At 37.1% G+C, this 12,788-nt stretch overlaps 1 protein-coding gene across 1 annotated transcript; it reads right to left on the bottom strand.

The window, feature by feature from the left end:
* Nucleotides 1-5,184: 5,184 nt before the first annotated feature.
* Nucleotides 5,185-8,055, bottom strand: LOC121449822 (leukocyte immunoglobulin-like receptor subfamily B member 4). Its single transcript, XM_041654494.1, has 5 exons — nucleotides 8,022-8,055; nucleotides 7,355-7,639; nucleotides 6,913-7,215; nucleotides 5,787-5,822; nucleotides 5,185-5,330 (listed from the first exon to the last, which is right to left on the bottom strand). The coding sequence occupies exons 1-5, from the start codon at nucleotides 8,053-8,055 to the stop codon at nucleotides 5,185-5,187; spliced, it is 804 nt and encodes a 267-aa protein (XP_041510428.1).
* Between the last annotated feature and the right edge of the window lie 4,733 nt (nucleotides 8,056-12,788).

Raw genomic sequence — 12,788 nt, 5'->3', positions numbered from 1 at the left:
ATATATATAGTAAATACTATATATACATATATATAGTGAATGTTATATATATATATATATATATATATATATATATATATATATGATAGAGAGTTCCATTCTGTATGTTCTGTTACTTTAGAAAACCTATCTAACACACAGTAGAACTCGGGACTTTTCTGTCAAACCAGAAAAAATTCTTTTTTGTGTTAGTATGAAAAGTTTTATTTTCTTATTAGATAACAAGTAAACCTTGAAAATATCAAGCATAGCTATTAACACAATTTACATTAATGGATATTCCACTCAAAGTAAAAACAACAATGAAATTAATGCACCAAACAAAATATCAAATGTGCAAAATACCACATGCTCAGCCCTAAATCTTATATCCACAGATATCAATGAATGGATACAGATGGTTGTATTCAATCATTCAAATAATATGTTGGTTTATATGTATATGCAGCAACAATCATTAGTGAAGAGGAGGCTGTAAATTTGGGATTGACAATGGGGAAGCTCAATATCGGGAATGTAGTGAGGAGGAGGTGGATGTGGTAAATGAATCTAGGACTTCCTGACTAATACACAATTGACTCCAATATTGTCCTGAAAGCCAAGCAAGGCAAATGCCTTTATTCTCTTAGAATGAACACTTTTATTTTTCATTGGCCTATGAACCAACCTTGAAAATACGAAAGCTTAATATCTAATATAGTTTACATTAATGGATATTCCATCAAAGCAAAAATGGTAATTAATGCCATGCATCAAACAAAATATCTAAAGTGGAAAATACCAATTGATAATCCCTGGAAAATTATACACACAAACAGAAATGAGCAGACTCAGAGGGTCTTATTCATTTGAGGATTCTATGTATATATAACAGCAATAAATAGCGAGGAGAAGGCCCTGGATGTGGGAGTGGACAGTGAGGATGGGGCTATGGGAAGTTCAGTCAGGAGGTGATGGAGAGGAAAAATGACATATTTATACTTTATTTTAAATTCCTTTTTTTTTTACTTCCTGTCTGGTTGACCTGCCTATACTTCCTGCCTGGCCAATCAGCATTTATTTAAAACATGATTGACAGAATACAGACAATTGTCCCACACCAAAAATACATCTTTTCTTTAAATCGTTTTTGTCAGCATACTATACCATAGCCACAGAATAACACTTAGTTACCTTATGATTTCCATACTTCTTCTTAAATGGATAATGTCTGGTTATTACAATTAAAGTCTTACCCAGGATTCAAAAACAGTGCAGACAGAGAAGAAAGGGCAAAGAAGGAAATATGGGTGGGGGATTAACATTAAAAGTCCTGAGAACCTTGTGGAACCCTACTAAGTAGAAATATCCTAAAGTGCATACATATAAAATAGTTCAGAGTGCTGTCATGTAATAGGGAGACAATACTCCAACTGGACACCTCATGCTGTCAGTGAAAACCCCTAGTAACAGAAATGAGTTACCTCTTTTTGAATTATTTGCCAGCGTATTGACATAGAACCTCAAAAATTAAAAGCAATGGCCATTGGTCTTGCTTACTTTATTTTAAATTATTAAACGAGGAACGTCACTTTATTCTAAAATAATTACAAAGCAAAAAATCATGTTTTGATCCTTCAAAGAAGTGCTGTTAAAATAAAAAAACTGATCATTAATTTTCGTCGTGTAACTGAGACAATGTGTATTGCAAATAACATGAATACAGTTCCTTTAGTGCCTATTGTAGATACTTTCATCTTAGCCAGAAGCTATGTCTGGAAAATTTATATTATTAATGATGGTGGGTAAAATGAATAAAATGTCTCAGAACACATATTAGTGGAAAAAGCATGCAAATGGATGGAAATAGAAAACACTATCCTGAGAGAGGTATCCCAGACCCAAAAAGATGAACATGGGATGTACTCACTCATAATTGGTTTCTAGCCATAAATAAAGGTCATTGAGCATATAATTTGTGATCCTAGAGAAGCTAAATAAGAAGATGAATCCAAAGAAAAACATATAGTCATCCACTTGAATATGGGAAGTAGACAAGATTGCCGGGCAAAAACTGGGAACTTGGGGGTGAGGTGGCATGGGGCTAAGGGGAATTGGGGTGAGAAACGTGAGAAGGGTAGGATTGGGGGAGCTTGGGGGAATGGGATGGTTAGGATAAAGGAAGGGTGGACACGGGAGCAGAGAAATATATTTCCTAATTAAGGGAGCCATTTTAGGGTTGGCAAGAGACTTGACTCTAGAGGGGCTCGCAGGTGTCCGGGGAGATGTCCCCAGATAATACCTTGAGCAACTGAGGAGAGGGAACCTGAAACGACCCTATCCTATAGACATACTGATGAATATCTTGCATATCATCTCAGAACCTTCATCTGGTGATGGATCGAGATAGAGACAGAGACCCAAATAGGAGCACCGGACTGAGCTCTTAAGATCCAAATGAAGAGCAGAAGGAGGGAGAACATAAGCAAGGAAGTCAGGACCACGAGGGGTGCACCCACCCACTGTGACAGTGGAACTGATCTATTGGGAGCTTACCAAGGCCAGCTGGACTGGGACTGAATAAGCATGGGATGAAACCGGACTCTTTGAACATGGCAGACAATGAAGGCTGATGAGAAGCCAAGGACAATGGCACTAGGTTTCAATCCTAAAACATGAACTGGCTTTGTGGGAGCCTAGCCTGTTTGGATGCTCACCCTCCTGGACCTGGATAGAAGTGGGAAGACCTTGGACTTCCCGCAGGGCAGGGAATCTGGACTGCTCTTCATTCTCGAGAGAGAGGGGGAATGGAGTGGGGGGGAGGGGGAGAGGGGGAGGGGAGTGGGGGGAGGAGGCAATGTGTGGAAGGAGGGGGAGGGAAACGGGAAATGGGGAGGAGGCGGAATTTTTTTTTCAACAACTAAAAAAAATAAAGAAAAAAACAAATTAGTGGAAAAAAATGCAAAAATAACAAGAATTTACCTTTAAATTTAAAAAGTGATATTTTTCATCTTCTATCTAAAACTAGTCTTAATTTCACCCAGGGCTTTGTCTGATTAAAATGAGTTGCTTTAGTTAAACACCTAAATACATTTTATAAAAAATGAAATGAGTATCTGTATCTTAAAGAAAAGGAAACAAATATAATCAATGTAAAATGCACCCCTACAGAGACACTATTGGCAATTAGTAATCAATGTGAGAGAGTCTGTCCTTTTCTTTAGTTCCGTAGCCACAGGTGACTTCTACTTACTCCACTAAATAATCTACTTCCTGTGCTTAGGCAGTTGGCTCTTATTAAATTCAGTGGATCACACACAAATCCTGGACCATGTAATGGAGGGGGCTTCTTAAGAAAAAAGTTTCTATTGATGCAGAAATGGAATGCAAAAAAAAATGGTATGCATAACTGATTAAATGCATCTTATCGATGCATGAAATGGTGAACAATAAGAATTTTAAATTCCTCTACATTTTTTACATATTTATCAACTTCAAAATGATATCTCTCTGGCAACAGATCACACATGTGGAGGTGGTTCCATAAGTTCTGTACTAAAACTGTGGCCATGCTGTTTTTCCCTATGACATGTGCAGTATGACACTGTCTCATAGTGAATTTTGATAATGTCTTCTCTTAGAACTCTACACTATTAGATATTATACACTATCAATGTATAATAAAAAATTATTCAGTGATATGTAAACAGAATTCAACACAATGAATATATAGTAAGGTATTCTGACATTTATTCAACATTTGAAAAACCATCACTGTCATATGTCACAACATTATTGTGAAAGGAACAAATACAGAGATCATGGAAGAAGCAATATTTTTAATTATGATATTGCCATTTCTTCCAAATTCTCACAGAATGTTTAATATCATCTTTTTAATGAGGTCATATTTGAATAAGTTTTAGGCAACATATTTAATAGACAAAGTCAGAAAAGTCCCCTGTTGTTGATTTGGAATGCAGTGTGTTCCTTCTGTTCATCATGTTAAGTACAGCACTTGAAATTTTAGCTAACACAATCAGAGAACAAAAGAAAATACAATGTGTGCTTAATTTGACAAAAAGAAAAAGAGAGGTTGTTAAAGAATAGAGTAAACAAATGTCAACAAAGGAATAGAGATGTCATTTCAGACAAATTGATTATCTTCTCAGAAGTTATCTCAGAATGAATGCGGGTGAGGGCCAAATGTTGAGGAGCTGGGGAGAATGTATGAATATAATCAAAATATATTGTATGAAATTGTCAAAGAATTAACAAAATATTCTTTTAAAAGAAACCATGATTTTAACTGTAGGGTAAAAGTCAATATTCATAATTAATGAATCCTGGTACATTAAGGCCATATACCAGACAATTCCTTTGTGTTAAACATCAATCAACAGTGAGATATCAAATTACAAGAAAAAATATCAACTTTATGTAGCTCCTGTTGTCCACACATGTTACCTTATCTTGGAGTTATGATAGTGACTGTGGGTTGAGTATATAAGGCAATTAGCAAAGGCCAGATGTAGAACAGTTGACTTATTTTCTCTTTTCTCAGTAGGAAAGGTAAATGCTCATTGTGAACAACATTGATCTGTCTATGTAAAGGAAAATGTTATTTGAAAGAGAGGGAAAGTTGGGCCCAACACATGCATGAGGTATGGAAATAAGAAGAGGAAGAAGTGAACAAATATCCATGATGAATTGTGGAGAAAGGAGTACAAAGAGCAGCCAAAGTGGTCTTGAAAACATGCTTCAGAGTTTCCTACATCCAGAACACATTTATTGGTGGAGGGCCTCCTTGTTTATCCTGGCCACCCGGCTAGCCTAGCCCTGAAATAACCACATAGAAACTGTATTAATTAAAACACTACTTGTCCCATTAGCTCTAACTTTTTATTGGCTAACTCTTCCATCTCAGTTTAACCCATTTCAATTAATCTGTGTATCACCACGTGGCGGTGGCTTACTGGGAAAGATTCAGCATATTTGTCCCTGACGGCTCCATGGTGTCTCTCTTCCTCTGCCTTTCTTCCTTCCAGCATTCAGAAGAAACTCCTATACCACACATTTGTTTTCTGGACCATCTAAGAGTTTGATAGCTTAATGTATATCCAACTTTCTTTACAATAATTACTTTCTTGTACGGGAAACAAGATTTATTTCCCATGGTCTGCACAATGTAATGGATGTTTTTGTTTATCTCCTGGTTACATGTTTTTCAACTCTCTTGCTGTGCCAAGCCTCTAACAGAAGAATCACTAGAGTCACTAGAGCCAAGGCAGCCACAACCATCTGGATGAGGTTTGCAATTGTGTGACCGTCGTGCTGTAATTCTGAGGATTCTGCAGAAAGAGGTCAAAGAAGTCAGGTCACACCAAAACTTCTCAGAATAAATGATTATGCACTCAGTGCCCCATTTCCTTGAAAGAACTACAACCTTTGTGTCTATCTCTAATATAGAGTTCTCCATCTCACCTTATTCTTACATGTTCACTCTTTTTCATGTTCTCATGGCCTGAGCTTCCCCAGAGAAGCAAGTAGTTTGGGTATATTAGATAAAGGGCTAAAGAGAGTTGAGGCATTTCTCTTGGCTTTTTGTGCTTTGAGTAATTCTTATTTTTTCATAAATACATGTTATTCTTATGGCATCTTATCCTGCAGATCAAGTTAAAATGTTTTCTGCTGCTTCTAAGTGAGGATCAAGTCCACTTTCCCAAGATTCCCAATTTCAGCAGAGGTTTTACCAACTCATAATGATCTCACATAATGTTGTACCCACTTCCCATTCCCTCTCTTACCATTCTCAGTGGGGTTGGAAAACTGGTCCTTGGGTTCTGGAAGTATTGCATGGAGAGTTCCAAGCCCTTGATTATGGCTGTCAGTTTCTATCTCAATTTTAACCTTAGGCACTTCTAACTGACTATCACCCTCTTGCAGATTAAATTTTGTGCCTCTGTGTTCTTGGATATCCATCAAGATCACAGTTTAACTCCACCCAGACATGGCTAACTTTATAACTGAATATAAGGGGATAATTGAGATTCTGAAGGATTCAGAATTTCTTGATTAGGTAATTGCACTCTGTTTATCATGAACTTTGTGTGACAAGGTGTTTCTGTGATACTGGATCAATAACTTTTAGGACATGAAGTTAAGAACCAATCCACACTGCTCTCATTATGTTTTGCTAACTTGATACAAACTAGAGTCATCAGGGAAGACACACTTTAATGGAAAAAAGTGCCTTCATTATATTAGCCAGTCAGCAAGTCTGTTGGGGAATTTTTCTGATTGATTGATAATTGATATCGGAAGGCCCAGTCCATTGTGTGTGGTTCTAACTTTGGGCAGTTAGACCTAGATGTTATAAGGAAACAGGTTGAACAAGCCACTCCAGGGTAAGCCTGTAAGCAGGGCTCTTCTATGGCCTCTATTTCAGTTCCTGTCTTGAGTGAAAAAGGAATAAAACTTATGCCACGGAAGTGCTGAAGCATGCATAGGCAGCCCATATTGGATTTCATTGTCTAAGTTGATGAGGATGACTGACCAGATCTCTCTTTCCTTGTCTTGGGTGCCTGTCTGTAAGCTACCAGATGGAATAAACCCTATCCTTCACAAGTTCTTTCAGAATATTGTTTTATCATGAAAATATAAGCATAACTAGTACAGAGACAATGCCTTGTCACTTTATCAAATGTGTATTCCCCTTAAACCCTCCTGAATTTTCTAAATTCCAGTGAGCAATGGAGGGGAGCACCTGCATCAAGGGAATGCTATTTTTTTTTCTACGAGAGGAGAAAGACTTTTGGACTTAAGAGTTTTCTTACTTTGGGTTTTCTGACTCTTATTCTAGGCCAGAGCTCTTCTTAGAGAAGATATGTGAGTTACCATTTACCTTAAGAAAGGCTGGGTTAGGGTCCTTACCTGAGACTTGAATATCAATGGTATTACTTGATATTGACCACATCTGAGTATTATTCATAAAACAGCCATAGCATCTGAATGTCCCATTGTGGTTAGCAGTCACAGAGCCCAGAACAAAATGAGCCTGAAATAGCATGTTGGTTAGTTGCTGTGAGTCCAGGGTCAATGAGAGGTTATGTTTTCCTTCCTGGATCAGAATGAATCTGTCAAATCCCAGTGATGAGATACACTGCATGGTTATGCACTCTCCTGAAGTTACAGCAGGGCTGGGCCAAACATACAGGCTTGGTTCATCATAGGCTCCTAGAATACAAGGGGCAATATGTGAAATGAATACAAGCTACCTACATTGCCCTTCAGGTTTGGGCTCTGAGAGAAGCTTCCTTGGAGAGTTGAACTCCTGAGGCGAGAGATTTGTTGGCACCCATTAGTCTCCACTCACCCGTTAGTACCAGCACAAGGGTGTCACTGTGCTCTGACAAGCCAGCAGGACTCTTATAGTAACACTTGTATATCCCTGCAAAATCCTTTGACATTTCATCAATGTGGAACTTAGCCTTGTTCTTCTGTTCCAGAGGGAACTGTCTGTCCCAAGGATCTATGCTTCCCTCTTTATGCATATAGTACTCCTGGGCCTCCCAGGATCCCTGACACCAAATAATCACAGGCATATGTTGAGCAATCACAAGGCCTGGCTCAGCCCAGATGGTGGGTTTTTGGAGGATTCCTGCAAGAAAATCAAAGGTTGAGTCCCAGTATGTTCTCCTGCTCAGACCCCAGGTTTTAATAGAGAGAATTCATCGAAATTACAGCATTATCCACATACTCTTTTCTTTACGCTCATCATAAATAGTTGACCCAGATGGCAGAAAAAGTACTTTCTGGTCTTTAGAATGAGGAATAAAATCTTGGAATGGATGAAGACACTCACCTGCCAGCACTGCAGTCTTGTGTCCCATACTCAGACCTGGAAAAAAATTCTCTTTGAGTGTTTTATTTAATCTGAGAGTTGGGCTGAATCCCCCTGTCTCTCCATATGAAAACAGAGTTGGCTTTGGAGTAGGGTTCCTTACAGACTTGAATGTCTACTCTCCCTCTTCATATCTCACCAAGGCACAACAGCATTCTGAGCATCGGGGTCATAGTGAGTCTTGTTATATTTCTTGCTTGTGTTCCTGGACTGTCTGACCAAGTTCTGTAGAACCATCAGACAAGCTGTCTTCATTCTGAGGGCAGATGCTTCCTGTCATGTGTTTGCCGCATCATTACTATTACCAGAAGGGGAACTTCTCTATTACCCCAGTGCAGGCGTTTGGTCAAATTCCCAGGTCTCTGAAAAGTCTTTCTAAAAAATACTGAGTTTTTCTCTATTCTTCACAGATTTCCCCCTGCCCTGTGTATTTTCTAAGCCAGGGAATGAACATCCACATGTCACAGCATGTCATTTTACAAAGAGACACAATTGCAAAGAGAAACAATTTCAGACCCCAAATATTCAAAAGTGATGTTGGTCAATTTCAGCACAGTGTTCTAAGAAAAGACTTATTTATGATATTGCAGTGTGAGGCTATAAACTCAAGGTGGCTCCATAGCCTCAAGTCAAATATTCCTTATTGCAGGGTTAGAAGCAGATTCTGCTCTCTTTCCTCCCTCAGCTCCTATGGACTTTCACATCTTTCGTCACAATGTTCTGATTTACTGCAGCCAAGGACAAGCATTTTCCAATTCTATTTTTTTCTTATTTGTTTCTGTGAGACTGACTCTTTTGTTTGTATTATCAAGATGTTATATTGTGCGGAGACCATCTGACTTAAGTCCTCCTCTTAGATACTTAAGTACTCTCTGGCACCAGAGGTAATAAGTTCTGATTCTTGGCATAAGATTTAGACACATTGGTTCTATTATTATACTTGGAAGAGGAATTTTTAATTTCCCATTTCAACTTTGGTGACTGTTTTCTTTTTTAATTTATTTTTATTGAGCTCTACATTTTTCTCTGCTCCCCTACCTGCCTCTCCCCTCCCCTTCAACCCTCTCCCAAGGTCCCCATGCTCCCAATTTACTTAGGAGATCTTGTCTTTTTCTACTTCCCATGTAGATTGGATCTATGTATGTCTCTCTAAGGGTCCTCATCATTGTTTAATTCTCAGAGATTGTGATGTGTGGGCTGGTTTTCTTTGCTTTATGCTTAAAAACCACCCATGAGCGAGTACATGTGATAATTGTCTTTCTATGTCTGGGTTACCTCACTCAAAATGATGTTTTCTAGCTTCATCTATTTTTCCTGCAAAATTCAAGATGTCATTATTTTTTTTTTTTGCTGTGTAGTAGTCCATTGTGTAAATGTACCACATTTTCCTTATCCATTCTTTGGTCAAAGGGCAATTAGGTTGTTTCCAGGTTCTGGCTATGACAAACAAAGCTGCTATGAACATAGTTGAGCACATGTCCTTGTGGCACAGTTGAGCATCCTTTAGATATATATCCAAAAGTGATATTGCTGGGTCGTAATGAAGGTTGTCTCCTAATTTTCTGAGAAATCGCCACACTGACATCCAAAGGAGCTATACCAGCTTGCACTCCCACCAGCAATGCAGAAGTGTTCCCTTTACCCCACAAACTCTACAGAATAAGTTGTCATCAGTGGTTTTGATCTTGGCCATTCTTCCAGGTGTAAGATGGCATCTCAGAATTGTTTTGATTTTCATTTCTCTGATGACTATGAATGTTGAAAATTTCCTTAAGTGTTTCTCAGCCATTTTAGATTCCTCTGCTGAGAGTTCTCTGTTTATGTCTGTACTCCATTTTTTATTGGATTATTTGTTCTTTTGATGACAAATTTTTCGAGTTATTTGTATATTTTGGTGATCAGACCTCTGTCCCAGTCTCTCTTCTTTCAACACCTCCTGAAACTTTCCAAGCCAATCTTCCTTTCAATTACATTTTTTCTTGATCATTAGAATTTTCATTTGTTCTGATTTAAGTTATAAGTCTGGTTGAGAATTATTCTTATAACTATCATCTTCTTGGAAAACAAGTTTTGTGTCTATAAGCATTTGGATTGGATGATCAAGATGTATTTGAAATAGGTAATCTTTATTTACCTTCTATGTTCATAATTACCTTCATAATACATACTTACAAACACATTCCTGAGTTTATACATCTTTTTAAAGATTTATTTTATTTTTTCACACACACACACACACACTTTTGTTCATCTGTGTGTGTGTGTCTTTATGTGTGTTCTGTGGGTAAAGGTGTTCTAAGATGTCACAAATGTTTGATATCCTTAAACTGGCATTAAAGACAGACAAGATGATTATAACTGAACTTGAATCTTCTGCAATATTAATCAATGCTCTTTAACAGAGAGCTATGTTGAACCTCATCATGAAAACTCTCTAAGGACCCCACTGCCACCAAGACATCCTCACTCCTCATAAAGTTGCTTCAACTTTGGCTCATTTTTTTGTTTTATGTATGGAGAAGGAAAAATATGATTTACGTGACATTGGTGAGTGCAATTCATGTAAATTGAAAACAAAATAGGTGTAATAATTAATTTCATGTTTTCTTTACATTTTCTGAGCAACATACCTTATTTTCCTGAACAAAGATCTGAAAGAATAATTATATAATTGTAAAATTGGCATTAAGAGATATAATTAAGAGGATAAGTATTACCAAAGAATGGTTTTATAGTTCTGTAAATTTGTAAATTACACATGATAATATTTTTGTTCATGGCCAACTATGAACTTTATATTTGTAGGTATGTAAGGTAATAGTGCATGAAGCTAACAAACCCTAAGAAAACATAATAGTATGTGAAAATAAGAAAAATAACAAGAAACCAATGATGACAAAACACAGATTAAAACTGAACCTGTTACTTTGACATAAAAATGGCAAAGCCTCAAGTAAATCAAACAAATAAAGTTTATATAAGAATAAATCAATATTCCTAGGACTGGTTTCTGGAATTTTGTTTGCAGGTTTTATGGAAACAGATAACATATCAGGGAAGGAACCACTTCAATGATACTTGTCTATTTACTTTACCTTTAAGAAAATTCATATATATTTCTTACTATGTCATATACAGCTGTCTCCATTTCTGGCCCTTCCTCTAAGTTTTATGCCTTTCCTCTACACATACTATTGTTTCCACAGATAAACTGGCCATGTGTTACTCTGACTTGTTTGTTAAGCTACCTTCCAAAGTTAAGTAAGACAAATGCAGAAAAAAACATTTGTGTGCAGCCTAAAGACACCAAACACTTAGGAACATGAAGATAAAGAACAGATACCAGTGCTGTGGGCTCATGTTTGTTGACAGAATATGGAGAAGTTGCCCAGAAACTGTAAGTATGACTCAACAGGGAGAATATACTTCTGAAATCTATTGCAAAACCTGCAACACATAATGCACAATAACACCAGAACAGTCCACACATCAATGGAATGATACATGTATGTGTTGAGATGTATTCATATATTGAGATATATGATATTGAATTATTTATTACACTTTGTGCATCTGTAATATAATTACTTTGTATACCATAAGAGATTAAAACATTTGTTACATTGCAAAATGAAGCAAATCAAAAATATAAATAATTTAAATTGTCAAGAACAGATAAGGAATATACAAAAAAAACTATAAGGTCCAGAATGAAGCAACCCTTAGACACTATGTTGTGCTGAATCTACTGACTTCCATCTCCCATATGCTACTTTGTGTGTACTCCTGGCATCAAGTATGGACACTAAGTTCTGATATTCTTTTTTTCATTCTTTATAAACGGACTAGGAGAATATCTACTTTCAGAGCTGAAACACAGCCTGGGAGAAGAAACAGAAACAGAGTCAGTAGCAACCATAGAACGAATTTTATCTTCAGGCCCAGAAGTCACTGAATTGAAGGATTAAAGATGAATTTCAAGAGGAGCACTGAGACATGAATTAACATGGATCTGAGAGTAAGTCACACTTTTAATCCTCCAAAGCATACTGCTTTTGGTCAGAAGATGTCTTCAACTAAGGCTTTCTGGATGTTGTGATAGTCTCAATATCATATAGGTAGAACTGTTCCTCAATATCCTCATATTAGTAGAGATTGGTATATGATAATCTCAGCTCAAAATTGTAAAAAATTCCATAGTCTCTGAGAAAAGTGGAATCTATGTACAACTTCTAGGGATCCCAAGCATCTTATGGAAGCTGCTAATACAAGCACCTTTGTTCTTTTAGTGATGTTGATGTAGCCTGTCCACATCACCTACAGCAGAGGCCTCAGAGTACCTGGATCTCTCATCCTTCTTAACCCATTTCATATTTACCATTACATCTTTCTTCTTTCTCAGATAGACTCTCTTCACTGGTTTATGACTCATAGCTGGCTTTCAGAGATAAAAGTGATATGGGTGAAGGATTTATATATGGCCTATGTCTTTCATTGAAATTGGCTACTCTTTTAATCATTTCCCGAAATTCATTGGTTTGGTGCACTATACTTTGATTCCAGATTCATTGAGTTTCATCACTTCTCATTTAAGAAATAAGAAAACATGTCAATATTGACATCCCTGTATATAAAGTGAAACAAAGTAGAAATATTTTCTGTTTTATAGAAAGGGTTGCTTTGGGGGGAAGGTAGTGAATAATTGAAAGTGATTGCACAACTTAATCAATTATGTGAACTACCATAAGTCTCATGAAAGAAATATTGAGAGAAGAAAGAAATTTGGGGGTCAAGGAGGCATTTGTGAGTTGAGGAGTGGATGCAAATCTGAGAGGACAATAGTACTGGACATGGGTAGGTTACTGACTTTATCTAAATGAATGACTTTATGAGGTAGAGATGCGAA

Source organism: Microtus oregoni, unplaced genomic scaffold, assembly GCF_018167655.1.
Source record: "Microtus oregoni isolate MIOR12 unplaced genomic scaffold, Mior012 000006F_ref0000085, whole genome shotgun sequence".
Classification (NCBI taxonomy): Eukaryota; Metazoa; Chordata; class Mammalia; order Rodentia; family Cricetidae; genus Microtus; species Microtus oregoni.
The sequence above is the reverse complement of the archived record's forward strand: the minus strand, read 5'-3'. Positions and strand labels throughout refer to the sequence as shown.

Excerpts from the sequence above, each read along its gene's own strand:
- LOC121449822 (XM_041654494.1), bottom strand. The coding sequence starts at position 8,055 with ATGACCCCGATGCTCAGAATGCTGTTGTGCCTTG. Across the intron at positions 7,216-7,354 it reads CCTTGTGCTGGTACTAACGG|GAGCCTATGATGAACCAAGC; the intron begins GTGAGTGGAGAC and ends CTTGTATTCTAG. Across the intron at positions 5,331-5,786 it reads TTCCAACCCCACTGAGAATG|AATCCTCAGAATTACAGCAC; the intron begins GTAAGAGAGGGA and ends CTCTTTCTGCAG.